General features: G+C 44.8%; 1 protein-coding gene across 1 annotated transcript in view; it reads left to right on the top strand.

The window, feature by feature from the left end:
- The window catches only part of LOC138513427 (dihydrofolate reductase-like), a 50,516-nt gene extending 27,898 nt beyond the window's left edge, over positions 1-22,618 (top strand). Inside the window, exons 4-7 of the mRNA XM_069628272.1 lie at positions 11,191-11,296; positions 13,650-13,776; positions 15,670-15,785; positions 20,192-22,618. Of these exons, the coding sequence (XP_069484373.1) occupies positions 11,191-11,296; positions 13,650-13,776; positions 15,670-15,785; positions 20,192-20,291 (449 nt within the window). The 3' untranslated portion in view covers positions 20,292-22,618. The remainder of the gene's footprint in view (positions 1-11,190; positions 11,297-13,649; positions 13,777-15,669; positions 15,786-20,191) is intronic.
- The last annotated feature ends 2,401 nt before the right edge of the window (positions 22,619-25,019 follow it).

Genomic DNA, 25,019 nt, shown 5'->3' with positions numbered 1-25,019 from the left:
CTGCGAAACCAATGTGGTCTATATGAGCAGATGGCCTTTTAACGATCGAAAGAACCAGTCAAAAGAAGAGGAGATGTGTGATAAAGCCCCCCACCTGGCTCAGTGGACCACCAAGATGGTGACTCAGTGGGATGGGGTACACCACAAGCCGGAAGATGCTGAGCCTGGGGTGATACAGGAAGGATCCCTGGATCACCCCACATTGGTCCCCACTTCTTTGGGGGGGGGGGGAAATCACAGTGCCACACCTAAGGCCAGTCTTGGCAGTATAGACTTCCTCCACATCACCAACCCAGTGGGGTATGCCCATCGTGACAGCTTTGCCCCTACCCAAACCATTTGGGATTCGCTGCAGAACAACACTAATTCACCCTCAGCCCAAATGAAAGTGCCTGAAGCATGCCCTGAACAGAACCAAACTTATAACATTCGAAAAGGAAGCTTTAGATTTAAGGAATAAGGTTTGCCGGAACCTGTCAATTGTGGTGGGTGTTTAGATACTATTACAACTTTTCTCAGTACATCAAATAATTATTCTCTGATAGTTCACCAGACCTGCAGTGAACTCTGAGGGGCCACAGGTTCACAACTTCCCAAATGCTGAGAGTGCAACAAGGGAAGGATAGTTTGACTGACATTGCTCGTCAGAAAGACATTCTCCCGCCTCCCGCGAGGATACAATGCTGCTAGTCATACTCATATGTCTGGGGAAACGAAGGAGTACAAACGCTTATCCAGTAGGTTGCTAGTCTTGCAATCACATGCTCGAAACACCGAGGAGTTCAGCACATCACCGGCAGCAGCCAGAAGAGTGGGTGGAATAAGACCAAGATGGTGGACAACCCAGTTATAGACTTGATCAATCCCCTTGAGCCGAGAACTGCCTCAGGGGCACTTAGCGTGGGCAACCAATCACGTCCTTCACCAAACTGCCAGCCACACCCACAGACCCTCATTAGAAGACCCATCCAGTGGAGAAGGTAACAGACTATAAAAACACTCCGCTCTAGTGAGGCATGATGAGTTGTTGGCGAAGGCTGCTTCAAGTGGCGAGACAGTGGTGAAGTGAGGAGTGATTAGGAGATGATGAAGGTGACAGAGGGAGAAGAGTCAGGAATAGGCAGCAACATCATCAGTGGAGGAAATAGTAGAAGAGAAGGAGGTAGAAGTGGCATTACAGGAGGAGGGGAGGACATAGTGGGTGTAACATCAGAGGAGAAGGCTGCAGCTACAATAGTGAAGGAGGGACACCAGAGGAGGAGGTGACCACAAAGGAAACAGGGATAGTAAGTGTGGAAGTAACAACAGCAGAGGCTACGAAGTAGCCTGTAGCTCAGACGAGCAGTAGGGTATGAGGAGGCCAGGCCAGCCCAAGGCAGCCAGTGGTGCTGGGAGGGGCAACAAGCCCCTGGCAGGGAGGAGAGAGGAGGAGTTGTCCAGGTTTCTAGGAGTGGACCCAGGGACTTGAAGAGACAGTGATCACAGAGTTGAGTAAGGACGAATAGTCAGAGGAAGATACCAATAACCGTTGGACCACTCTCACTCTGAGAAAGATACAACAGCTGTGATAACACCTAGTTCAGGGGACTTTGCAACTGGTGGAGAAACTGTTTACTCTTGAGGAATAAAGTCAGAAGAAAAGGAACCCCTGAGAAACCTGCAACATCAATGGGCAGATGACACAATATCACACCGGTTTTGTTATCTTACATAACAATAAAGTTCAAGGGAAATTCCTCCTGTGTTTAGTCTTCTGTGCTTCATGCACAGGCGACCTGACACAGGTCGTTGCATCTGCAGCACCACCACAGTGTGCATGAAGAAGACAGCGCACTTGTCTTCATGGTCAAAAGGGTACTCTGATCAAAGATCCATTTTAGGTTCAGGGGGGCAGCGGCTGCCAGAAACACCTGTTCCCACCTAGAAACCAAAGGGTTCTTCTGTCTTCAACTCTTCTAGCCACCTGTTGCCGTTTGTGGTTGTCCTCTGTCACAAACACCTAAGCACAGACAGCCACATACAGGAAGTGTGCACGCGTTACAGACCCTTATGCACCCAGGTGGAGGTAGAACCTAAGGAGAGTTGGAAAACAGGAGCAAAAACACATTATTTTCTAAACATGCACATATGCCTCATTACAAGTATGGCAGTAACCCAGCCGGTGCTGCCGGCGGGTTGCCGCCCGACTTGCAACATTTTCCAGCGCCTGGCTTGCCGGAAACACCGAGGGATTACGACCCCGGTGTTCCTGGAAGTCAGGCGCTGGAAAAGCATTAATCCCCATTCCCATTCGAGTCCCATAGGACTCAATGGCGATGGGGATGACGGAAGCACCGGCACCGTTAAAAACGGTGCCGGTGCTTCCGTGAAAGTCTGCGGGAGACTGCTGTCCCGCCCGCAAGGTCAGACCTGGCAGGCAGGATGGCAGCCGCCCGCAGACTCGCAGTGTGCCGGTCCGGCAACAGCAGTGCCAGTAGGCCTACCGGCAACGTTGTTACTGGACCGGCACACTCTGAATGAGGCTTGCAAATTCTATTAAGTTCTAAGGATCTGACTGTGAAAAGGAAGGGCTACAAAGGACAACGCGTACACTTCGTGTCCAAGCAATATAGCAAGGACTCACATCAGAGGAACTATAGCCCTCGCTATAGCCCGCACCCTGCCAGGCAACGCCGTGGTCACATTATAGAACTGTCTGAGGAAAAGCTCTCCGAAAAACATCCAGTGATAAAATTCAATGTCAGCAATAGAGACGAGTGATGCATCCCAAGATACTGACTATGCGACCCTTGCACATCTAGTGTCAAAGGTCTCAGTGGTTAGTAATGCCATAGTCAAAAAAAGTACCACGGCTATGGGTAGAAACGGTTTGATTCTGGGATATCCGTTATTTTCTGTATTCCTTAGAGAGCCGGCTTTAGGCATGGGTGACCCGGGCAGTCGCCCGGGGCGCCACATGAGCCCGGGCATTCCAATCACAGAGGAGTCTTTCAACGGTCCCCCGAGCTGGTGTGGTGAAGGCACCCTATGAAAATGTTCATTTCAATAGAGTGCTGCTGCTGCAGCAGCAGGGGGCTGCCTTTCAAAGCTGCCCGCTGCTGGTGTTGCAGGCGCTCTAAGTGATAATCGGCCAGCTCCAGCACAGGAGTGGGGCACTTTCCATTTCAATAGAGCGCATCTGCCACACCAGCTTTGCTGCCCCCTGCTTGTTTGGCAGCGGCATCAGCGCACTGCCAAATTTGGCACCCCCCCTGCTGTCTTGGCTGGTGGTGGGGAGAGTGCTAAATTTAGTGTCTCCCCGGGCGCTGTAAGGGCTATGGTCGGACTTGTTCCTTTACAACGTCTTCAGCCACTGCCTGCATATTTCTTGCATGCAGCACCATTTCTAGAGGTGGGCAAAGTGTGCAGCAGCTCTGGGCGCCAGGAAATACCGGGTACTGCTCCACTACCGCTGACTCTGTCAGGGTGACTAATGCTCTGGATGCATGGCTTCAAGCTTCACAGTGGGAGAAAAGTAACAGCAAAGGAACATGAGAAGAGCAACGTTTTTTTCAGCAACTCTGCCACCCCACCTCCAGCATCCCCTGCGTTAGATGTGCTCCACTCTTTGTGTCTTAGTCCCCGCCTTTGCATAGATCGGGGTCTCCAACCTATCGCTCTTCAGAGGTTTTTGGACTACGACTCCCATGATTCCTCCACATTGACTATGCAGACTAGGGCTGATGGGAGTTGTAGTCCAAAAACATATGGACCCAAATGCTGTAGAGCCCTGGATGATGCCCAATTGGAGAGTGTGGGATAAGAAGAGAGCTCAGAGAGCGACAAAGGCTGAGTAATGTTAATGTTGAAAGAGCAACAATTGATTTTGGAGGAAGGAATGGGGTTAAACCCCCTGCCGGCCCAAGTCTAGCTCTCTGAGGATGCCTTCAGGAGCCGTGCGTCGTCCCTAGCAAAGCAAACATAAGTGAGCAAGTGACCCAGCTCTGCCTTCATGTGCAGACGTTTCTGGGACGGTTCAGAGAGATGTAATTAGTCTTTTTAGCGGTGATTGGTTGGAAATCTGTGGGTTTTTTTGTTCTCTTTTCTGACGTTCTGTTAAATATTGTGTGTGAGCGTTGTGAGGGCACATCAGTTAACAGCCAACTCTCCTGTTTATCACCTTCCATGCTAAAACATTGGTTAATCGATCATACGTATTCTCATTCAGGAAGTTTGTGTCGTCAATTAGTCGTTGGGACCCACGTGACGTCGCATACCAGCTTTTGCTCCTAGCAAAAGTATTTCGATAGCTATTTACATACAACTAACAGATGGAATTATTTTCTCACGTTTCAAACGTTAACTTGCCAAAAGGTGGCAGCATTGCTTAAGAATACAGCTGTCTTTCTAGGCCAAAGTGCCAGGCTGTTATGCAAGTCTATGCAGTGCCAGGCTGTTATGCAAGTCTATGCAAAAAGGACGTGCATACTCGTCGCTGGCACTTAAGGGGTTAATTCTACTCCACGAATGAATGCCTCATATATATTGCGGGACCTGTTTTAGGACCACTCAGGCGGAACACATCTGCAGTAGCACATTCGTTTTCAAGGTCAACCACGGGATATCTATGGCGTCACAATGAAATGACTTGTGCAGCCACAGTAATAGTGGCAGCAAAAATATAGAACACAAATATTAAGATTGGAATATCGGCAAAAAACAATAGCTAGGTAGTACATTTTGTAGAAGCGTTGATGGTTTGGTGGATAGGTTTAAGAGTGGCCACAGTCCCCAGGTAAAGGGGAGTGGGGGCAATGGTAGCCCAAAGGGTATTGGGGAGGAAACTATATTATGATATGTAAAAAGCAATTGCACTGCCCCCATCACCACAGTCATGGTTTTACAGTGCCAAAGCTTGCCTGAAGAGGTGGTGTATAGTGCCCGCGGAAGAGAGGTGAGAGAAAAAGAGAGGTGGGAATAAGATACCATCCGGCAGACAAATGGAAAGAGCAAATGGAATATGGGCGAAAGGGATTATGGTTATGGTAGTGTATGCGTGCAGTCATTGCTGATTGGTTATATGGATTGCTGACCTCAGGGCAAGCAATAAAACCTGCTCATAAAGCCCAGCATTTTCTGAGATGGCAGATTCTAGCGGTAGTACTGGGGACACTGCATGGTTCCCGGATGTCTGCACTTATGCTTGCACTTGCCACCAGCTGGCAGTACTTTACTTATTGTTATTATTCTTTATCCCATGTACTGCACCCCCCCCCTCCGTCACACTTTTCTCTTTCCCATGCACTTGCGCGATCTGAACGACACCTGGCCTAGTAGGATCGCTGTCTGTCTTCCCTCTGTCCCCCCTCCCTTGTCTCGTCGCGCCTTGAAACACTTGTGTGTAGGTGCGTTATAAATGCCATATCTTATCATATCATTGTGTGATGGATGTGTTCAAGCGTACCCTTGAAGTATGGAGGCTTCTTCCCCGAGGTGCATCAAACATCCACTCTTTCACAGAGAGGATAATCTGGGACTTGCCAAGCCATCTGAGAAAAGTGTCAGCGCCAGGAGATGGCGGTGTATAGGCCAGCGTGGGGAGACACACAAGTTAGGGGTCGAGAAGGGAAGAAGGGAAAACCGGATCCTTCAAGGGCTCCATTAGCCAGATACTCGATCAAAATCAGCTAGGAGGATACATTCAGAGGTGCCTGAAGGGGATGGGACTATTTATACAAGGGTGATTTGAGAGATAACATGATACTACCTTAAATAGTGTACAGCTGTGTGATGGGCTCAATATGTACTCAAGTGGACCCTTAAGGAATGGCAGCATATACTGCCGTGTTTCATTTTTCCTACAGAATTGTTATTCTCAGTCTAGACTGCCAAGCCTAGTGGCCAATCAAGAACAGGCTGCGCGATAGGCAAATGTGGATAGTGACAAAGAGGGCAGGAAGAAAGGGATGCTGCGGATAACGTCTAGCATCCTTGTGTGTGCAGTATTCAGCTCAGGGATGGTCAGACTTTGAAGCCTTCCATAGCTGCCTGGGCATCATAGGATCATAGGGCATTGCAGGTGCTACTATGGAGAGGGATATGTGCATTGTTGGCGTTCAGCAGTATTAAAGTTTTATTTTTTATTTTACTATTTTTTTCAAAATAGGTTGCAGATATTCATGTATTTTACATTTTCACAGTTACTAGATGTGTTGGTCTTTATTATCACATAGGAGTCCAAACTTATTAATGAGAGAATGAACAGACATATTTCAAAATAAATCTTGACAATCATTGCTGCATGGTAACACAAAGATCTATCGTGTGTTTGCTCATCGTGCTACTGTTTGAGGTTGCTAAGCGTGCGCTGTCTATACGTAGGTGGGCAGTGATCATGCCTGAATATACTGGGTAGAGAGGATGGATTGTCTGCACACTGGCCCTTGGTGATCATAGATACCCATTTAAAGACATCCTTCTGTTTGAGGGATATGCTTGTTGCTTAGACATTGAAGATTCCACCATGTGTCTTCAGCTCTTAGGCAACTGCGGTGGTTGCCGGTGGCATGCCAAAATGAGTTCAAGTCGTTGTGCATTGCACACAGGGCACTACACATGGTGTGAGTCCTAACTTCGTCCAGCAAGGGTTTCTGAAATGCTATGCCCCTACTTAGATTTCTGTCTCTCTCTCTCTGGTCATGTCATAAACCAGACGGAGACAAATGAGTGACCCCACATTCCCGCTTTGTGCAGCATCACTTTTTATTGTCATTATTAGTAGGGTATTTATTGAACGTAGACCTAGCTTCGGGGAGCAACAGAGAGCTTTACAAATCATAGGGGGGGGACGGACACAGTGTTGGAAGCAGAGATACAAGGGTGTGGGAAACAAACGCAGGGGGAGCGGCAGGGTCGACAATTTGGCAGCGTGGGATCTGCCAGCAAGCAGGGGAGGAAACAAGGGGGAGCAGATCACACTTACCTAGGTGAGGTGGGGGGAAGTGGTTGGGAGCGGTGCTCCTCTACTTTATAAATTGGGTTTTACTGTTCCTATATTTTATTTTATAATTTAACTGTTCCAGAATGGTTCCGTTTTAAAATAAAAGTGTAGGAAGAAGTTGAAACGTGCACTTCAGTGCACTGTCCTGAATGTTCCCTTAAGCATCAGGTGCATTTGTTTAGGGGTTTGTATTGTGTGCTGGAGGGGGGGTGGCAATAGGGTTTTTGGGGAGTGGGGGCAGGCCACCAAGGAGCATAGTTCCACTGCTTCTTTTCATACACTTTGACCACCGGTGGGGAGTTGAGGGTGTATGGACCTCTGTTTTAAGGAGGACCCATTCCTTGAAGAGGAGGGTCTTGAGCTCCTTGCTGAAATGTAGAAGCAAGGAGCAAGTGTGGTATTGATGGGAGGGGGTTCCAGAATCTGAGGGTGTAGATGGAGAAGGCCTGTCTTCTGGTTCTGCACCAGTGGGATTCAAGTCTGCGTATGTCCTTACTTCTGGTGGATCAGAGGCCTCCAGAGATGCTGACTTACTCAGGTAGCTTGGGGACTTCAGGGCATGACCTGCAGGAATCCATTTTGGAACTTATTTCCAACTCATGTGCACTCTTTGGAAGATCACCTCCAGTTCAGAGGAAAACTCAAAACCTTCCTCTTTCTTGTTTGAGTCTGATTCATTTTTAGACCTTCAACTATTATGGATGGCCATTAGGTTTAAGAATTGCATTTAAACAAATGCTCTTTATTTATTTAAATAGTGGTTATGACATGACCAGTCCCTCACTTCAGATGAAAAATGTGTTGTGTGCAGGGAGACAACATGTGGGCGTGGGACCTGAAAGGTGTCTGCCGCTGCCTAACACACGTAAATAAGTAAGGCAGCATCAATTCAAGGCAAGTAGGCTGCCTAATTGTGGATATGTTGACTGCGTTTAAATCGTGCAGTTCATTGCATTGTGGTAATACTAGAAGGGCACACTTTCTTACCAGACATCTTTGATAGCATAGGATATTAAGCGCTCCCTTTGCCAATAGGATGTGGAGCACATAATCTGTATTCAGCGGTTCCAACTCGCAGAGGGACTATTTTAGCACTCCTTATGAAGTTGATACATTGACTGACAACAAACTGATTATCATTGACAGCCGAGAAGGGGGAAGTTGAAGTACTATACCAAACCAATTGTGTTCTTTTTCAATACAGTTGTCTGCTTCAGTGCCACTTAGGTTTGATCCATGCCGTGTATTTTCACCTCGTCCCGCTCAAATAAGAGGCGTGTGTTGGGGTCTGCGGAAAACCTCTCCTTCGGTCTCAATCACGGGCCTCTCGCTCAGAGAAGGGGGGAAAAGTCACACAACCTGCAGCCAGCCAGGGAGGAACATTTTCTGTGAAACTATTCTTAGAGCTATTTTACTGCAACCATGGTGATTAGGGCCAGAAGCGTTGCTACGGGGCGACTGTGGGGCCAAAAGCCCCAGATCATGTGGTTGTAGCCCCGGATAGAAACTCAGGGGCTACTCTCAAAATGCTAGCGAGCCCCGAGTCTGAACAGTCCTGACATTGGTGTAGCCCCGAATCTTTTCCAGATCTAGCAACACCCCTGAGAGGACCAAAGGCGGAGGGCGGAGTGGCTCACAGCTCTCTGAGGATACCTTGCCACGGTCTTCCACCCAGCCCAGTTCCCTGGCGTGCGTCACAGTGAGGTGATGGATGGGGTAAAAGTGGAGTGATGACAGGCACAAAATCAGATGTAATCTAAAAACGTTAGTGGTACACCATTTTGTCCTCCTCATTTGGCAGGGGCCCCTTTCCTTTAGATGTCCCGTCCACTCAGCAAAATTACTCTACGACAAATTCATCACAGTCACCGATTTATCTGTAGTTAGCTCCTTGCAAGTGTGACGTCACTGTGGAGAGTTGGTGACAGTAGGTCTGAGTTCAGCCTACACGGTCCTGTTTGTTGTCCTGACTAGGTGGTGACCTAACGATGTGGCCGACGCATAGCTCCTGTAATCTGAAGATAGTGTCTGTGTGCACACTGTTATAATGTAGGCTTATGAGCTTGTGGAATGATGAGGGTGTCATCGTGTGGAATGTGTGGGTTCAGGTGTTCTACTATTGACGGTTGGGACTAGTCAGTGGAGTTAAGGTGCTTATGGGGTGTGGGGCTGTCCCATTGTTTCTCCCTTTTGCTTGTCTTAGTGTTTCCCCTACAATCCTGTTATGTGAAGAAGGAACTGGACCTGGACATTAAAGAGTACAACTTACCTTGAGAGGTGTGGAGCCTTCTTTACTACACTGGCGACGAGGATGGGATACAAACCCACGCGTGTTTGGGTTCTTCTCTGTTTTTTTTCGTGGGTTGCGGAAGCCGGGTGGGTCCGCGATTCCGGTGGATACATTTGGGTGAGTACGTCATTCTCACCTTGTTCTTTGGACTTATTTGAGTTCATTTAGAGGCATGTGCCCGTCTGAGGAGTTGGAAAGTATGTTTCTATGCCAGGCTGTGGCATTTTGTCCTGGCAGTGGTATTACCTTGCCCCAATTTTGGTCATACCGTTTGTGCAGGGGGCGTGGTGAAGTGGTGAAGTTGTCAATAAGCCTTTTCAGATCTAATGTTGGTTAGGGTGTTAGGTCATTACTTTTTAAGATGTTGGTGCAGTGGACTGTTGGTTTAATTGCGTGGTACCTCGGTGGTGTTGGGCATTTGTTGTGCTCTTTTGAGCGGGTTTGTGCTCAGAAGTGGCAGTTCTGAGACTCTGGGGGGCATACCAGAGTGGGAGGATGTTAGTGCCATGTTGGTGTTGGTTTTGTTAGGTAGTTGTGTTCTATGATGAACTGTGTGACTGGGAGTGGCAGTCCCGGTTTCCGAGGGGCAGCTCGGAACAGTGGAAGTGCATTTCTTTATTATTTTTGTTCCTCGCAGGTTTTCACCGAGGTGTTTGGAATGGAGGTGTTGGATTCGCTGGTGGGTTGGTTAGGTTATGAATGTACTAATTTCGGAATTAATTGGGCATTTGATCTGGACTTGGTCGCTGGTGGTAGTGTAGTGGTTAGGTGTGGTTGTGGTCCTGGTGGGCCCGTGGAGCACCGTTGTGGTTGTGGTCTGGTTGGCCCAGTGAGAGTTTTCCTTATGTGGGTGCAGTACTGCTAACTTGGACGGCCGCCATGTTTAGTAGTGCAGTGCTTGTCTTGTGATGACTTGGGTTTGTTCTGGTCATTTTTCCCTTGTTCCTTGTTGTTTTCCCAAGGGAGGGGGAAGTATTATAATGTAGGCTTATGAGCTTGTGGAATGATGAGGGTGTCATCGTGTGGAATGTGTGGGTTCAGGTGTTCTACTATTGACGGTTGGGACTAGTCAGTGGAGTTAAGGTGCTTATGGGATGTGGGGCTGTCCCAGTGTTTCTCCCTGCTGCTTGTCTTAGTGTTTCCCCTACAATCCTGTTATGTGAAGAAGGAACTGGACCTGGACATTAAAGAGTACAACTTACCTTGAGACCTGTGGAGCCTTCTTTACTACACACACCCCACTCATTTTGGCACACACTGAATGAAACATCCTCATTACGAGTTTGATGGTAATTCGGTGGTGTTTCTAAATAATTACAGCCAAAACTATTTGCCATGATCACCACTCGTCCCACGCTTTTACTGCAGGATTATGAGTGCTGGTAAGGCAGTGTTGAACCTCATCTTTGGAGTCTACATGACTCCAGGGGAATTTTCAAATTTACCACAAGCGGTAATTCTGCCAAGTAAATTGCCTGATTTTTTCATGTAATGTGGTGGCTTTACCTCCAGCTAAATGCTGTGGTGCGGTAAAGTTGGAGGCAATTCCATTGCTGCCAAAAAAGCAGCAGTAATGGAATCTCTACCAAAAATGTACAGCACGCCAACCATATAATGAGGCCCAGGGGTGCTCTCTGGAAACTAATGCCAGCTAAACTTTATGTAATGAATATTCAAATGATGTGCAAATATAACAAGTGCTACCGAAATTATAATATGAATGTGCCATAAAGGACAGCTCACCAGGCTGAATGCACTTGCACATTTGTACCTATGCCAACCCTAATGTGTTATGCTATCATCGAATGCCTGCTCTCTCTGCAATGTGTAATTGTAAAATGTAAAGCTATTCACTCTGCATTGTCAATAAGGATTGTGTTTGTAGAGGACACACCCACAAAAATGTGTTTGCATCATTCAGGAAAGAAGAATCTAATTATTTGGGGACGAAAGACTTCTGCTCAGTTTACAGGGGACTACATGCCTTTGCGGAATTGCCTAACTGTTCTTTTGACCACAACCATGAGGTATGCTCTGTGAAATTGCCTTTTGTGTCACATGTGTTTTCTGAAGTGAGCTTTTGTGACTCTAAAATCTGCTTGCCATCATTTACAGCTAATCTTGTTTAACCTTATAGACTGAGAGAGGTGTTGTTATCGTGGGATAGTGACCCGCTACCAAGTTATGGCCAGAGGTGAAGTCCAGGGCCATGAGTTGGGGAAAGTGTCATTATCCCAGGGCCATAAGGTGGGAAAGGGTCACCATCCCAGGCGAAGCCCAGGGCCATAAGGTGGGGAAGGGTCATTATCCCAGGGCCATAAGTTGAGGAAGGGTCACCATCCCAGGCGAAGCCCAGGGCCATAAGGTGGGGAAGGGTCATTATCCCAGGGCCATAAGGTGGGGAAGTGTCATTATCCCAGGCGAAGCCGAGGGCCATAAGGTGGGGAAGGGTCATTTTCCAAGGGCCAAAAGTTGGGGAAGGGACATTATTCCAGGGCCATAAGTTGGGGAAGGGTCATTATCCCAGGGCCTTAGGCTGAGGAAGGGGCATTATCCCAGGGTCATACGTTGGGGGAAGGGTCATTATCCCAGGGCCATAAGTTGGGGAAGGGTCATTATCCCAGGGCCATACATACGTTGGGGGAAGGGTCATTATCCTCACCTCTGTGATCTCCAGTTGCCTGTTTATATGTGTTTTTTTCTTCATTATTACTGTCATGTTTTTGTGGAAATGCTGATTTGCTTTCCGAAATAAACTTGAAAATGTATTATTTATTGTAAGTGACATTTAATTTAGGTCATTTAACTTGACAAATTAAAGAAAAGCGTGTGCATTTTCATATTGAGAATCTTATAATCCCTTTCTTCCACCTAAAATTCGTACCCATTATTCGTTCCCAATCCTGCTCTCTGCATCTTAATGAAAGAACCAGGGCATAACCGGTTGGACGCCAACTGGCCCAATGTTGGCCACCTTCACCCAGTCCCAGCTTCCAAATCAGTGTTGCGTGGCCTCCTTGGGCTCGTAGACCATTTCCTATGTTGGTAAAACCTCCCATGCGTCCTTAAATGAAAAGTGATTAATGTGTCACTCATGAGGCCACATCGTAGGTCCCTAAATTACTTGTATTGATTAATGCCAGCTTGAGTCCGCCTGTACATTATAGGAACACAGGAGAGATAGAAAGAGGTGGAAGAGATTGAAGGGAGGGCAGAAGATAAATGAGAGGATGATGGCAAATAGGAGGTGGGTTTACAAGTGAAAAAGGACTTAAGTAGAACAGAGTAAAAGGAACTAGGACCAAGCGTTTCCAAGAGAGACCATCATTCCTTTTTCTTTTGTGTCGCTCAACAGGCCCTCCCTTTTTCGGGGTTCTTCCTGTTCATATATACATGTACCCATGAAGCCCACAGCTAAACTTAAGAAGAAGTGGGAACACAACCAGGTGCATACTGCTTCATTTCTGAAAGAACATCATGGTTTGACGAAAGTTACCCCGCACCTGGTGCTAAGGGACATGCCGTTAAACTCTCATTCCCCAGAGCAGCCAATTCACCATAGCAGCTTCTTTGGACTGAGAGCTGTGCCAAACGTCATTTCACCAAAATGCCAGGGGTAGCGGATGTGACATCACACGATACTTGACCTCTGATGACATCACAAAAAATGAAATATACAGAGTGTTTTCAAGCAAATTGTTTTCTAAAACCATGGCTCCTTAGAAGCTATCATATCTAGGGTTACGTGTTCTTTCATGTCGAATCTGAGCAGTAGAATAGCCACTGTGCATCTAATGCGCTGCAACATCTTCATGAGGTGTCGTGGATTTCCAAGGTAAACGTTGATCACGTAATTGATTCCTGATAGAACTAGGATATAATGGTAGCCTTTTTTGTGGGCAGGTGAGGTACAGAATAATCTGCCTGATTGAGCATAGGTGGGTGGATTTTTTGACTTTAGAGTTGACTCGTCGTTCCAGCGTGCGGATGTTGTCCAGTTTGTTAATTCGAGGTGCTATGGTTTGGTTGCAGTTTACAGGTATTTCACTGTTCGTTCCATTCCTCAATGCTACAGTAATGTTATGCTGCATTTTTTCCACTTTATTTTTTGAGTGATAGGTGATATCCTCTACATTTTTTCCCTAGGGATTGGTAGCTAGGTATTTGCTGTAAGATGAGTTTTATTTCCATTTCATTAATGATTTGGGAGAGTTCATTCTCTTGATGAAAGGCCTTAGTGATGTGTTTCTTGGCTTTTAGATTTTTTAATTTGTAGTCGTGAATATATCTTTGTAATATTTCAGCCATTTTCTTCTAGTTTTCAGTATGTGATTTATATACATGATTTAATCACCTTTATTTTGTCTTTTTAATTTGTAGGTCGTTACCAAAGCATGCTCACTACATCTGCAGTGACTTGGAAAGTGCCATTCAATTGGCTTACACACAGAACCTATCTGAAGAAATCGAAACCATCTGGGTTTTGGGAGGTGTTAAGTCCTTCACAGTGAGTACTTCTCATTACCAATCACAAATACTTTCTTACTACAGGACTTTTCAGAAACCACAACTTCATGCAGGAGAGTGTGTTTTAATCATTGCAAAGTTCATTCCAGATAAACACAGAAAATACACTTAATTATCGTCTCAGAGCCCACTCACATATAGCCAATGTTAAGGAGACATCTACAAAGATCTCAGTTAATGAACACATTTTAGAAGTATTTACATAAAACGTTCTTAAACTAGATGCATCATTGCACATACTCATGAAGGCTCGGGTGGTGGTGGCAGATTAGAAATGAAGTTCACTGCACTCTATGGAATATCGCGCTGTTGTAATTGGACAAGGGATTCATCATTATGTAGGCAGTTATGAGACAATTCTGACAAGAGGAATGTTTTGGTCTAATTCCAAAATAGCCGCTCTAGTCCGCGATGCTGACATGAATCAATATGCGATTGTTTGTAGTTTTACCCTAAACATAAGTTAAAGCTGCGGTAGCCCTCATTTATATTTATGGAGTATAGCTGCCTATATTAAATGCTGAAAGGTCTGAACTCGAGACCGCTCTGTAGTAGAAGCTTTAGGGACTAAAGACAGGTGCCTCCCTAGAATTGTTTGGAATGCGATTCGAATTTTCTCTACCTTCAGGTGACTCGCATTTGGGATTTTCGTTTATTCCGAAGAATATTTTGAGCTGGTTCAATTTGAACATTCTGAAAAATCAATACATCTTCAATTTTTTGTTACACAAAGAACATAGATCAGTTCTTGGATATCTTAGCCTTGACTAACCCAATTAATATGCCCAGTTTGCTTTACAATATGGGAGGACACTAATACAAATACATTTTGAGGATTGGCGACAAACCTAGACAACCTGTCCCTCATATGGAGTCTATTTGAGCTAGTATCACACATGTTTCAATTGGAATTTGTCTCTTAGAGTTGCTAGAAAGATATCTGAGAAAGTTATTTATGAAGGTTTGTTTTAATCAGTTGCAGATTTTAGAGGCAGAATAATTTGGGGCCAAATATTTCACAAGAAAAACATCCCTGTAGTTTGTGGCAAAGGAGTGAAGTAGAGTCAAACATTGTTTACATTTTTGATGGTGATGGAGAAATTGCACTGTAGGAATGCGTGGGATCTTTGTTTTTGGCATGCAATGCACACCACAGAACACAAGCGTTTTGGATATCTTCCAATAAGACACTTTTCATAGACTCTACAACAGAAATTCTTTAGTTCCACAACCCATCTGTGAGCAATTTCTACATTAAACCTCCACAGAGTTCTTGTTCCAAAATAGAATTTCACCAATTCAATAGTTCTCGGTGAACATATCATCGGCAAGTCATACAAATTCTCTCTACCGGTTTCAGATTTCATATCCTTCATTGGGCGATGAAATCTTTGGCATGTTGGAGAGGACACAAACAAGTGGAATTTATGTTGAATAGTCAGTGAAACACAGTTTATTGAAACCTACGTGAGGCGTGTGTGCTCTTTGCAGTGCATCCTATGCTGGATTAAGGTTACTACATTTTTATTGACGTATACTAATACAAGCAGTATTGAGTGTGCAGCTAGGATAGCACCTGGGAAGTATCATTAGAATGTCTGCAAAAGTTTGTAAACAATTATAAAATGATAGATGCACCTAAGATAATTAAGCATGGCTTCTGAATACACAGTTTATATTTTATTTTTGCTCTTAGTACACAAATTAACTAATTTTGTAACATGTGCTGAATTTACCGGTCTAGTTTTATCATTCTGAAATAAAGTTCCATATCGGTACCTTTCTGATTGAACTTTAATGATGTCTTTGCAAACTATTGATAACTTAAATGTATAAACAAAACAAAATGCAATGTATTCTTATCTGGAAACAGGAAGCAATGAAGCATCCCTTGTGTCGCCGGATACACTTCACTGATATTATGGCAGACTTCAACTGCGACGTATTCTTCCCAGAATTTGATGAAAATATCTTCAAATTGGTTGAAGAGTAAGTACTCATAATAGGTCACAGTTTCTCCCTTGCTTTATTATAGAGATTTACAGAATACAGTACTCCCATTGTACATGGTAAGTATATTTTAATGTAAAATACAAGAAGAAAAAATCCTGGACTCTGCGCCCAATTTTATGAATACACGTTTTAATGATTAGCCCTTAAGTTAATGACACGTGTTTCGGCCTTCCTCGCCTTTCTCAAATCAGGGCTCTTTATGTTAATGTCAAGTGTGTAGGTCCTTCTCTCATGTACTTGAGTTATTGGTGAGGTACCTTGATCAAAGATTTAATAATACTCCTGTCAACCGCATTGGCTTGCTCTGGGTATCTAACCAGAAGGACCTACACACTTCACATTAAGTGACCCCCATTGAGGAGGGGCACTTTCTTTTACATTTATTGTGTATTACTTTGTGACATACAACAGCCCTGATTTGAGAAAGGCCGGGGAAGGCCGAAACACATGTCATTAACTTAAGGGCTAATCATTAAAACGTGTATTCATAAAATCGGGCGCAGAGTCCTGGATCTTTTCTTCTTGTATTTTACATTGTTTTTGACAGGTTATTTTTTGGCTTACCGTCAATCCAGTGAACTGCGACCATTAGAAATTAACAACTAGTGGGTATAGGTGCCCACTACCCCCCACCCATTGTTCAGATCCATTAAATTAACATGGAAGAATAACCCTATTTTTTCTCATTAAATTAAGAGTTGCCAAACAGACCAGCTGTACCGATAAGCCTGACATTTACCATAAGTATATTTTAAGGCATTAGTGTTCTGAAATCATATGAAGCACAAAGCTGCAGGCTCACAACTCAGAGACGGCTTCTAATATCCATCAGATGTACTTGATGGGGGCCCATTGTGCTAAACAAAGCTAACATAATGTGCATATTTACAGTGAGTAACACTCAGTATTGGCCATGCCAAGGCTCTAGTTGTAAGATGGAAACACCTTCTTTTGTGTAGTCTTCACCTCCATGCAGCACATTAGACTATTACTAAAGGTTCCATTTCTTTTGCAAAATCCAGCTCGCGAGTGCACCTACGTGATTTCATTATGATAAAAGTAGAAGCGTTTCATTATGTTGAGCTATTCTGGTTTCTACTATTCACCACTGACAATGAAAGATTGGTCTTCTCTGTGTTGATGCATGTAGACCGGAAGAACCCTGAGCCCTACGTGCGTGTGAGTTTCTAGGTGTTTTGTGTTAAGAGCAATGAGGTGTTTGTGTGCTAAATGGATATCGTGTCTCCCCAAGAGACAACAATGCATTGGCCATGGCTACGGTATGTGCGTTGAGTGTGCAGGTGTAGTGTTCTGCTGTTTGCTTTCTTGTGGAAAGGGTAATTTCAAGTTGTGTGTGGGTAACAAAAGGCAGGAGTAGGACATTAGAGAGTGGCTATGGTTTCATTGCACCTATTGTATGCGTGCCCATATGTCAGTCACATTTTGGTATGGTGTGAGGTGACACTTGAGGGCTGCATGATAAATGGGCCAGTAGTGGCATGGCCCACACTACCACATGACTGAAGCCTTCTTTTTGCAGTAGTATGTATTTTTTTAGCCGGTCAGATAGCACAGCGAGTAGAGTGCTCGCTTTGACATCCGTATAGAGCCTGCAGACGTAGGTTCGAATCCTGTCAGGGCCAAAGTCAGCCTTTCATCCTTCCGAGGTCGATAAATGAGCACCACACACCGTGGGGTAATAAGCAGCGCTCAGATGCCTGAGGGTTCGTAGCGCTATATAAATAGTAGTAGTTTAGTTAGGACTAGTGTTGAGATGTATTTTACGTTGCAATGTGCACTTCTTTTCTTTTGCATTGTTGTGTGAACTTGTAGTCCGACATAAACTTTGATGATGATTATGATAGTATTCAGAGAGACAACCTGGGGCAAAAGTCATACTAAGGCATGCATTTCATAGTGGTGGAGGGGAACCAGCATGATATTAAGAGGATTATGGACTGAAGATCAGTATCTGAGTATCTGCCAGTGGCTCAGTCCAATGTTCAACTTGCCATAAAATGGTGAGGGGCCACCAGCTGCCGTGCAGTGTCAATGTCGATTCAGAATTGAAAGGTCCAGTCTTTAGCATGTGTATGAAACTAAGGTGAACATGGAGTGTCCAGAATTCCTTTGGCAGCATGTTCCAGAATTTGGCCACCATGTTGGATCAAACCATTCCCCTCTCTCTACGTCTCTCTGTCTCTCCCTCTCTCTCTATCATGAGGTCTCTGTTTAGTACTCTGTCGCTGGATATCAGTGTGCTATCTGGTTAGTTGGTATGGGTGATCGTTCCGGCGATGAATTCCGCTCCATCACTCTGTAGTGTTCTGTGAGTGATGGAAAGTGCTTTAAAGCACATTCTTTTTTGACCAGCAGCTTGTGGAAATCGCTTAGCGTGGGAGTTATGTGTTTCCTCCTGTTGAGTCTGAGTCATAGTCTTGCTGTTGCATTTTGGATCCATTGAAGTTTCTTAGTAAGGTAATCTGGAATACATGATGTTGGGACAATCGATTCTGGATAAAGCCAAAGATGTGATGGCAAGGGCCTCGTGCAGTAAGGTGAGGAATTGCATACTCGGCCTCACTGAGTGAAGATGGTGGAAGCTTTTCTCTACTAAGACTTTGATTTGTGTTTACAGATTAGGCCACATTTTCTTGAGGAACCAAAGGTTTTTGAATATTTTTGAGGTGTTTGGGTAGTGGTGCTTCTGGTGCAGCATTGGTTGAAAAACTCAAGATGACTGTTTTCTCTACACTGAGTTTGACTTCGTTAGTCATCATCCATGCACTCAATAGCATTTGGACGTAGACAGAGCGTTTCAGATTGTTGGCTGGGTATGGAATATTGTCGTTCTTTAGTGAGATCATGCAGATTTCTGGTGATATTTTTAAGAGTTGTTTAGTGGAAGCTGCTTGGGATTCTCTCAGAACAATTCCTGTCTACAGTGAAGAGCTCATCAGATTGTGACTTGTTGTCTATGCCTGGGAAACCCCGTGTATTTGATGGGGAACCTGCTTTGTTTCTTTCTTTCACCAGTTTATGGAAACCTGCTTCCGCGATTGACTTGAATCGGTTGAACGGTCGGGTTATGATTGAATTGCCATCGAGAGGAAATTCTCTGCGCAGCATCTCTGGCTTGCCGGATGGTTTTCACTTTACTTTGAAAGTGGTTGGTGATATCATTACACAGTATCTGGGAGGGTGTGGGTGCTTTGCTGCAGGAGGGGCTTTGTAGCATTGCTTTGCCGGATTGAATCTATTGTTGACATGCTGTCTTGTCTTGCCAAAGCCAGTTTTACATTCTGCTGTGTTTTCTTTGGAGTTGGTAGCCGAGAGTAAATCTCCTCACTGCTGTCTTTTCATCTGAAACGTGGAGACATTTCATCAGTGTAAGGTGGCTCATTGCCTCTGATATCCAATTCTGGAACATTTCTGTCTTTTCCTCCGGGAGCGAGGGTTCTGATTCTTGTGGGTTGGACTTGGTGTCGTCAATCTTTAGAAAGGCTGCCTTTTGCTCTTGGAAAGTTGACTATTTGTTAATGTGCACCCAGCATATGTTCCTTTCATGTGGAGAATGGCCCCTGAGGTCTACAACTGTTTCCAGGAATCTTTGTTTCTTGTTAGTAAGTCACCACCAATGTCACAACTCCCTGGTTATAATATATGAATATAAATGGTAAGTTGTGATGTCACATTTAGAGAATAATAGGATATAACAGACTGGTATGTATGTATGTATGCTGTAATGGGTCTCCTCTTTTGACTTCGGCTTTGTATTTCTGTTCTTTGTCTTGTCCTCGTGCTTCTATGCCTAAGGGTGATATTCCAGCGCATTACAAATACATTAAATACATAAATATTGGAAGTACAATATCACACTGAAGCATTATGACTCTTTTTTAATGCTTACATTCACACAGATGAAGGACTAATATTTTCCAACTGGGTTTAAAGAGATGGTCCTATTTTGGCCACTGGTTAAATCCTTGCAAAGACTCAAAGAGTGGAAGCCCTTATCATCCAGTAGCAGCTTTCGTAATATGCCCCTGCACACAGGAAATACTACCCACTTCCCAATACAAGTAAGAAATGCTGCTCACTTGCCAGGCGGCAAGGCAGCAAAATACCCCTTTGCTGAAAGCATCAAAAACCCTTGCAATTGGCCTGCTCTTTGTGGCTAGAAAAAAGAAAGGATCACTTTGTAAAAGTAAAGACAACTTTAGCATAGGGGCTACGTAGATGGTTTAATGATTCAATTTGCAATGCAGCGCCAATTCTAGTGGAACATCAGAAGGGCAAGAAAAGAGCACAACATCAAAATGCAATGCAGAAAAGTCATGCTGTCCATTCATCAATGACACATATTTCAATGTTCCTTTCAGATTTCCTGGAATCCCCTCCGGAATACAAGAAGAAAATGGCATCAAATATGAATTCCGAGTGTTTGCAAAACATTCAATTTGCACAAAGAATATTAATTAATTGAATATTATTGAACAGTGAAAAAGAAAACATCAAGATCAATTAAAAAAGAAGGCGCAGGAAGTCCTTCGGAGAAAGTGGCGTTAAGACAGAAGACTTGCATTATCCAAACTCTAGATAAGATCAATTTACCAATGGCAAACATGTCTGAGCTGAGCCCTGCCGTCCCCTGCTGATGGATATCCTCTGGGTAATACTCATCGACGAGAGACCTCTTGGTTTCGCTTGTGTATTTGAACACCTCTTTTATATGCTTACACTATCTTTTTGAAGAACTTTAGCTCAATGTGAACTTATTCACTACTGATCTCAGACCCAGGGCCTGATTCACAAAAGCATTTTACTGTGGTGCAATCCCATTGAAAAATGCTGTGTAAATTGGGCCTTCAGTCTGTGGTCAATCAAGTGCTCAGAAAAGCGTATAGATTTTGAGTGATTTGCTATAAAGCTCCATGAGTGGTCCATAGATGCTTGGCTTTCGGAACTGAAGTGCAATCAGACCAGCGTGTGCATTCTCAAACACAAAGAAGCGCCGAGGTGCGGGACACCAATCATGGCTTTGGAATGTCTTTGTAATTTATTTTGGAGGTGGTGTAGGTCTATTGTGGATGGCAATGTTGGTTTTGCCTCCTCTCAGCAGATGTTGTGATTTTTCGTTACTGGAGATGATAGTTGGTCACAGCTTTTGCTCTGGAGGTTGGGGGCTGGTCCTCTTTGTGGTATTCAATGTAGTGCCCTCTCTGTGCTACAGAAAGGCATTGCACACACATCGCTAATCCAGTAGCTGGAACTGGAAGATTGCAGAGAATAGGTTGTTGCACAAGCAGGCTGAGCCGCTACAGGCACATAAGCCGCCTTGGAGAGGTTTTTTAGCATTTGTTATGTGTTGCCCACTTCTTCAATGGGGATTAGGCATAGTCTAAAATGTTATGCCACAAAATGCTCTTGTTCGGGCTTGACACTGAACCAGTCCAAGACGAAAGTAATGGTATTTAGGCCAGCAAAATCCAAACCATGTGTATGTCACATGGACGTAGAGGGGGCTGAGCCCTACTACGACTACTATTTGGGGGTAAGATTTGCCAAAGGTGGTTCTTGGATGCTCCAGATGAATAAATCACAGATTGTCCTTGATAGGAATAGTGGAGGCATAAGGACATTTTTCGTTAATCACAGTGAGAGGGCGGTTTGTCCGGCCATACATATTTACAAGATTCAAGCTGTGCCAAGCCGCCGTGTATGGAGGTGAACTGTGGGGTCATTATAACAGTCACAACCTTCGGAACACTGAGAACAACATCTTTAAAAGTTATTGCGACTCCTGAACAGCTTCCCAAGTGCACCTCTTCTAATGGAGTGTGGCCTACAGCCAATCAATGCCATGTTAGCTTGGAAACCAGCTTTTGTATTGGATAAGACACTGGGCGTCCCCTGACCTAGCAAGGTTTCGAGAGGCAACTTCAGCTCTGCTAAATACACCATTTGGGGGGGGTCATTGCCATGGGCAAAGCATGTAGGGAAACAGGTGAAATGCTTGGGTCTTGATACCATCTGGGACATCCCTGAGAGCATATCCAGTCGAACAAGAAATGAAGCAAAGTCTGCTATCAGACAGGCAAACAACAATACTATCATAAATTACTGTCTTAAATTACAGCTCTGTCCTTAAAAAGTGAACAGGGTACTGAAAGCTATGTGGACTTTGCAACACCTGCTTATGCACGTACCTTGTTTTTGGAATTCAGAATGGGCACTCTTAAAATTGCCAAATTTACAAGTGGCTGCAAAGGTCAAAATTCGCAATGTTGCCCATTTTCTTAGTTTGACAATGGAGTCCATTAGGCACTTCATGCTATTTTGCGAGAAATATAGCGATTTGAGAAGACCGTACTTAATACCGCTGTTTAAAAAAGCTCTTGTAGCATGCCACACGGAAGCGGTATTACTATGCCAGTCTACCAAAAATGCGAGTGATACGTTTTTTGTGGCAAGATTTGTACATCGGGCATAGACACGTCGGAGGTATTTGATTAACCACATGTAGTGAAAGTTTGATGAGCTCAAACAAACCAGTGTTATTATGAATTGCGCCAGATTTATGGATTTTATGTATTTGCTCTTTTTATTAATTTTAATCCATTGTTTTTAGCTTGTCCAATATCTGATGATTCATTGTGCTTAATGTATCACTATCAAGATAATGATCTGTCCTGTCAAAGAAAAGCATCGTTGCTAATCTTAGATACATATTAATTTATCTATTGTAATGTTTTGTATTGTATTGTTGCTAAAGACAATTTGTCGAATAAAGTATATGATGACGATGATGATATTTTTATAGCGCTGTTAACTACTACCGTGGGGTGTTATGGTAGCCTAGTCATCATAGCTTTTGCACGCACTGATTGGTGTCAGAAAAGTAGTCCCTGTGCAGACAGATTGAGTTGTTGCTGGTGAGAAGGGGGGAAGCTAGGCCAGAGCTGGGTTGGCAGGGATATCACTGTGGCATGATCTAGAGCTGAGCTTGCCATACAGTCACTATCTGGACCACCCAATCTCTTGCCTGCTCAATCTCACAGCAGCCTGGTCCCTCTCAAAGCTGGCTGCTCCACCCCATGTTCTGCCTCAAACACATAGGCAACAGGGTAGTGGATTGAAAAGGGTTGCAAAATGGCTGCCAACCGGGTTTGGCAGTAATCACAGACAACCTTACAATCACCAAGACAAATGCTGTGGCTATCCTCAGGGACAGCAATAAAGAGAAGACTGAGGTTATGGATGTATCAGTGGAGGCAGAGGAGGATTTAGGGGAGGTCGAGTCCGGGAATGCAGAAATGCTTTTGGGTGGACACCACTACCAGGAAATAGCAATCCTGGAACAGTTGGATGCATTGAGACCCGGGTGGGACAGAGAGACCTTTTTTTCTCAATCCACGATCTGAAGGGACAGTTAAAATAAAAGGGAAGGGTGGTGCAGGGAAGTTAGGGTCAGAGTTTCAGAGTCTCAGCCTGGGGCCATGAGCTGAGAGGGAAAAACAACATCTACTCAGCCAGGAGAACAGGAGCAAGCAGCAAAGGACCAGCTGTCCTCAGAAAACTAGCAGAAAGCTCACAACGATGGATGGGCAACATTGTCCGGTCATAGAAACGCTATATGACCCTTTTCTGTATACAATCGAACAATTCCATTCTCTAATAAATGTCTATTGACTGTTGGACCACAAATACGTGTTGATTAATAACCACTCAGTTAATAGCCAATCTTTGAATGCTGTCTATTCCGGTTACACCGTTTCTATGTATTCATTATTATTTAGAATACGTATAATTATTTTCAGAGCATAACGTCTCACCCGAATGCAATGCTGGCTTTCACTGTAGTGACATGGAGTTGTGGGACAGGTGGTCTTTTAAATCCACTGCCCTGAAAAGAAGAGAGGCCCAAGAAGGATGACTTTCTTCGTTTCATATTGCTTCCACAGGAATCTATTATAGCGTTAACTGTCTCCTTCTCGGGCCGGCTTCATAGTTAACAGACCATGGTCTGAGATTTAACGGGGAAAGCCTGCCTCAGAAGGTGGCAATCAGTGAGATTATTGCACCGAGGGTCCAGTTGGCGTTGCTCTTTTTTGAAATTTATTTTTTTAAAGAAAATCGTCTTTGGGTGCATTGCATGTGCCCGATTTCCTTAAAAGAAAAATACTGACAAAGAGGTCTGGTATTAGTGATACAAGGCGAGAAGTATTTTTTCCATTTCTAAGACTGTGGAGTGGCAGCTGAGTTGCAAAGTGACGAGACGCCAGAGGGCAAGTCTGCAGCCAGGAGGAGGTTGGGTGGGCATGGGGTTCATCGGAGGGGGTTCAAGATGTAGAGAGAGGTGGGCGTTGACGCGGGGGGAATTCGGGATATGGGCATGGTATAAAAGAAAACATACTTGTTCGGGTCAGTGGCGCAGAAGGTAGGAATGGAATGCGGGTTTATTCTCACAGTTATAGATCCTGTTCCAAGCCTCCTGATTGGATGTTGCCACTCCCCGGTTACAAATAACATATAAATCCTGTACAAATGTAGCTGTCTTCCTCACAACGATGACATTTGAAAGTTATATTACACTTCTGTGCCATGAGGTCAGAGGACTACAACATTTTCTCTGCCTCACCCAGGCCTCCTTAGAACTGAAGGATGCAGATGTAGCAAACAGAGATGTCATATTGTCTGTGCCTTGTTAAACAAAACACCTGTGACATTCAGTGACCAAGTGACGAGGGGGTAGGCTACGCTAGACCCATAGGTTGCTGCGGCTCCCAACAGTAGCGGAGGCAGCTTTGGTGCCGGGGGGAGGGGGGGCGGATAATAGGTGACCAGCAGGACGCTGGGGGGCACCCTGGGCCTGCACTGGGCACCAGGGAAAATAAAGGGGGGGCAGCTGACCCTCCCAGGCTCCACCACTGGCTCCCACACGGTTAGAGAACCAAACTACCATTGCGCGTGGCGTGCTCTGTAATAGAAGGCTGCTGCCAATCGAACCCTTCCCGACTGACAATGCCCGAACCATGGCCCTGTGACAGACAAGCTCCAGTGGTGTTTTTTTAGACAAGCTAAATGAAAGCAATTAGAGGAAGAAGGAGAAACAGCAGAGTGAGGTGTGTGGGGGGCAGTAGTTACCTTAGGATTGGGGAACAAGCTAACCTGAGGGAGGAAGGGGAAGGTGGCAGGAAGCCAGCTATT

The sequence above is a fragment of the Ambystoma mexicanum genome, chromosome 12, assembly GCF_040938575.1.
Source record: "Ambystoma mexicanum isolate Mex_15411 chromosome 12, UKY_AmexF1_1, whole genome shotgun sequence".
NCBI classification, from domain to species: Eukaryota; Metazoa; Chordata; class Amphibia; order Caudata; family Ambystomatidae; genus Ambystoma; species Ambystoma mexicanum.
Note: the sequence above shows the minus strand (reverse complement) of the source record. Positions and strands in the feature narration are given on the sequence as shown.